Raw genomic sequence first — 3,634 nt, 5'->3', positions numbered from 1 at the left:
AGCCAAACTAGGCTATCTTGTTGTATCACATGGGGTAGAATTGCAGGGCGGCTGGATAACGACAGATGATGACTGAAAAACATGGGACGAAGCCAACTTTCGTTTCTCCGTGTCATACTGTTGCATTCTATACTTTCGGTTTCTCGGAAACCGCGTGATTTAGTCTACCCGTACTCATAATTTGCCAGCTGCTCTCATTGTCACCACGGTGCGGCTGCAGAGAGCAAAAATGAGGATGATGAGTGGTAGCCTACGGTGTGAGGATAACAGCTATTTTCCGTCACTTGTGCTAAGTTAGGCTATGTGTCAGCATATGAAACAGCATGCTAATATATAATGCAATAATTTAATGCAGGGGATAGGCTAGCCCGTATGAGAGTTATACGTATGTGTGTTAGCAGTGTTCTACCCACATAAACTTTTATTGCGATGTAATTGGCTAATCCACCGTAATAAGTGCAGAACTAATGCTACAACAACACATTTGGATATAATTCAGTAGTGTACGCGGTCATGAATTTCATGAAGCTACACTTTTCAATAATGAAACCGAACACGACTAGTTTCTATTCTCCCTTAGCTTTCTGCAACGTCCAAATGGGCGGGATCTGGATGAGCAAGACAGTGCGATATTGAGCGCATTGTCCGTTGATTGGATTGGAGTTAGGATATTGTTTTTTGATTGGTTTGTCGGTTTAAGTGGGATTGCTTAACAGCCAGCTGTCTGTATACGAGCAAAGGAAAGCTATATTCACTGTGTGGACTTGGATAGTGAAGTGGGATCCATGCGAATTGAACGCAAATGTCAAGCATCACCTACATTTGAGGAGTTGGATCAAATACGTCATTGAAAATTGGTGTCATTTACAACAGTCTGCAAGGTAGGTTAGCCTACACTTATATTTCCTCCATATTCATGCAAGTAAATGCGTTCTACGTTTATGCACTCTAAATTTCAGTAGGTCTTAAGATCATAAGCCACACTGTTACATCCTTGGGTAAGCCTGTTAGTGTATCCCGTGCAATATGTAAAATGTTTTTCTAAAACTGATTCAATTCAATGGCTGTAGCCTATGTTGAAGAAAATGCCATGTCCATGGGACAAGAGAAGCCAAAATAAAATCCTCAGGCACAGGATAGTGTTTATAATTTGGGAGTGCATGCTTTGGCTGCAGCTGCATGCTTGGTGTAATAGCCAATTATGCACAGTGTCAATTCATTTTCTTCAAAGAATAAAAAAAAGAGATGAGGGGAAAAGGCACGTTCACACAGTATGGACCATATGGATAACCCAAGGGTACAAATCTGCAAATGCATAAAAAGTGTCACCATATTTATGTCGGTCGGTGTTAATGATTAACAAAGACTGAAGATCAGTGATTCTAGTGGCACGGCTCTCAGCGAGGTGGTTCGGTGCAATAGCTCTCAACATAGTAAAGACTTTTGGTATGAAATGTATTATAACTTAATAGTCATAATAGTTATAATAGACTAGGGTATATAAAGCTCCATATAAATGTGTAGTGTATATTTTCCCCAATGCAGACATGTCACAATGGAGTATGCTTCAGCAGCTGGACTCCAGGTACCTGGAGCAGGTGGACCAGCTTTATGACGATACCTTCCCAATGGAGATCCGACAGTACCTGAGCCAGTGGATCGAGAGCCATGACTGGTAAGGTGTTGCGGTTTGGGCAGGGAGGGGTGGGCTTGTTGGCCAAGCTTCTAGAAACCTCAGCGGAGCCACCGTCATCTTACAGCCAAGTGTGTGCATACTACTTTGGGAGCAGCTGCAGTCTACTCTGCGTCACACCGTGTTTGTGTGAAAAACTGCAGACAATGTCAGGCCAGGGTACCACTTTCAGTCTATTCATATTTTATCCTTTGTTTTTCTCCTTTTCCTGTTTTCTTATTGTTCAGAGAGTGAAAAGGGTGTAAATATGTCTCAGTCGTTTAAAAGAAAAGTGAAAGTAAACTTGTCCAGGGAACAGATATGCTTGTGTGGCATAGGCTACTGCTGTAAGACAAGGTCTTGAAAAACATGAGAATAGCCAGACTTGTTGCGTGCCAGGAATTTGTTTCTTTCTCCCTATATCCAGTGTTGGGAGTAACTTAAGTATAACGGCGTTACTAACGGCGTTAATTTGTCAATAACGGAGTAATCTAATTAATTACTTTTTACAACGTTACAACGCCGTTAACGTTATTGGACGTTAAATGCGGTGCGTTACTTACTTTGCATTGATTGAATAAACTGTGTAATCCGAACGCACCCCTGGCTCACAGCTAGTGAGGAGGTGGGTTAATAACGACGTAAGCGATTAGGATTGGCTAAGGCAGAGTCATGTTTCATGATAGCCAATCAGAGCCAGTGTATTTACACACTTGCCAGCACACGCGCCACACACACGCAACAGCTAAAGTAGAGATTCGATGAAACAGCAGAGGTCAGGAGCCATCCGATGAAAAGTTGGCATTTTCAAGGTGGAGATATAAGCACTACTTCAAATTCATTGTGGTCAAAGGCAAGAACGTGCATGTAATGTGTACATTATGTCCAGGAGCGAAGACTTTGTCGACATTCGTTGTAAGCAACTCTAATTTAATGAGGCATCTCACACACGCTAGTGGCCAAAAACACCGATAGCCCCCCTCCACCAGAGATGATAGCTCGCCATCCACTAGCAAAGAAGGACTCGGAGCAATGTCCTCCAAGCAGCAAAAGCTAGATCTTTCTGCCTCACAACAAAAACCTATGACACAGGCTGAAGTCAACCGTAGGTCTGTTGATGTACAATTTCCCCTTGGGGATCAATAAAGTATCTATCTATCTATCTATCTAATAAATATCGAAAGTTATGTAGCCTACAAACACCTGTCTGTTCTACTAATTTCAACTGGCTTTTCAAAACTGCTCAAAAAATCCAAATTATTTGACATATAGCAACTTTTTTTTTTAACAGTAACGCAAATAGTTACTTTCCCTGGTAACGAGTTACTCTTATCATAGAGTAATTCAGTTACTAACTCAGTTACTTTTTGGAACAAGTAGTGAGTAACTATAACTAATTACTTTTTTAAAGTAACGTTACCAACACTGCCTATATCTGGAACTCATAACTATGTCCACTGCAAAAAAAAATCAGTGTAGGAGTATTTACATGTTACAAATGTGCCAGTTCTTATAATCCGATAATGACTTCAGACAAATCTTGAAAAAGCTTGAGATAGAAGAAGAGTTCAGTTAGATTAAATCTCATCAGTCCAGTGGAAGAGTTTTATCAGTTCCTGGATGACTCATCAGTAATCAGAACCGCCATGTGTCATTTCAGGGAGTCGGTGGCCACCAGTGACTCCTTGGCAACGGTGCGCTTTCACGACCTCCTCGCCCAGCTGGACGACCAGTACAGCCGCTTTGCCCTGGAGAACAACTTTCTGCTGCAGCACAACATCCGCAAGATCAAACGCAACCTGCAGGTACAGATGTGGCCCAGAGCAACAAGGCTAATACTGTAGCTGTGTTTTTAATACAACACACATTGTCAACAACACATGGGGTATTTGCCAGTCAGAGTTGCTTCCCTCTAGAAGATTTGTTTTCCGGTCCTCTGCATATTGGTCTTGCTACAGGATC

General features: G+C 41.9%; 1 protein-coding gene across 2 annotated transcripts in view; it reads left to right on the top strand.

Moving 5' to 3' along the window:
• The first annotated feature begins 291 nt into the window (after positions 1 to 291).
• The window catches only part of stat1b (signal transducer and activator of transcription 1b), a 27,101-nt gene continuing 23,758 nt past the window's right edge, over positions 292 to 3,634 (top strand). Inside the window, exons 1-3 of one of the 2 annotated variants that reach the window (XM_076263282.1) lie at positions 292 to 881; positions 1,546 to 1,675; positions 3,333 to 3,477. In XM_076263282.1, the coding sequence (XP_076119397.1) occupies positions 1,548 to 1,675; positions 3,333 to 3,477 (273 nt within the window). In that variant the 5' untranslated portion in view covers positions 292 to 881; positions 1,546 to 1,547. Of the gene's footprint in view, positions 882 to 1,543; positions 1,676 to 3,332; positions 3,478 to 3,634 lie in introns of those variants that run through there. The other variant, XM_076263283.1, reaches the window with a different exon arrangement.

Source organism: Alosa pseudoharengus, unplaced genomic scaffold, assembly GCF_046254945.1.
Source record: "Alosa pseudoharengus isolate Yale_2024_CS ecotype anadromous, Long Island Sound unplaced genomic scaffold, YU_APseudo_1.1 YU_APseudo_1.1_scf_3, whole genome shotgun sequence".
Lineage (NCBI taxonomy): Eukaryota > Metazoa > Chordata > Actinopteri > Clupeiformes > Clupeidae > Alosa > Alosa pseudoharengus.
The sequence above is the reverse complement of the archived record's forward strand: the minus strand, read 5'-3'. Positions and strand labels throughout refer to the sequence as shown.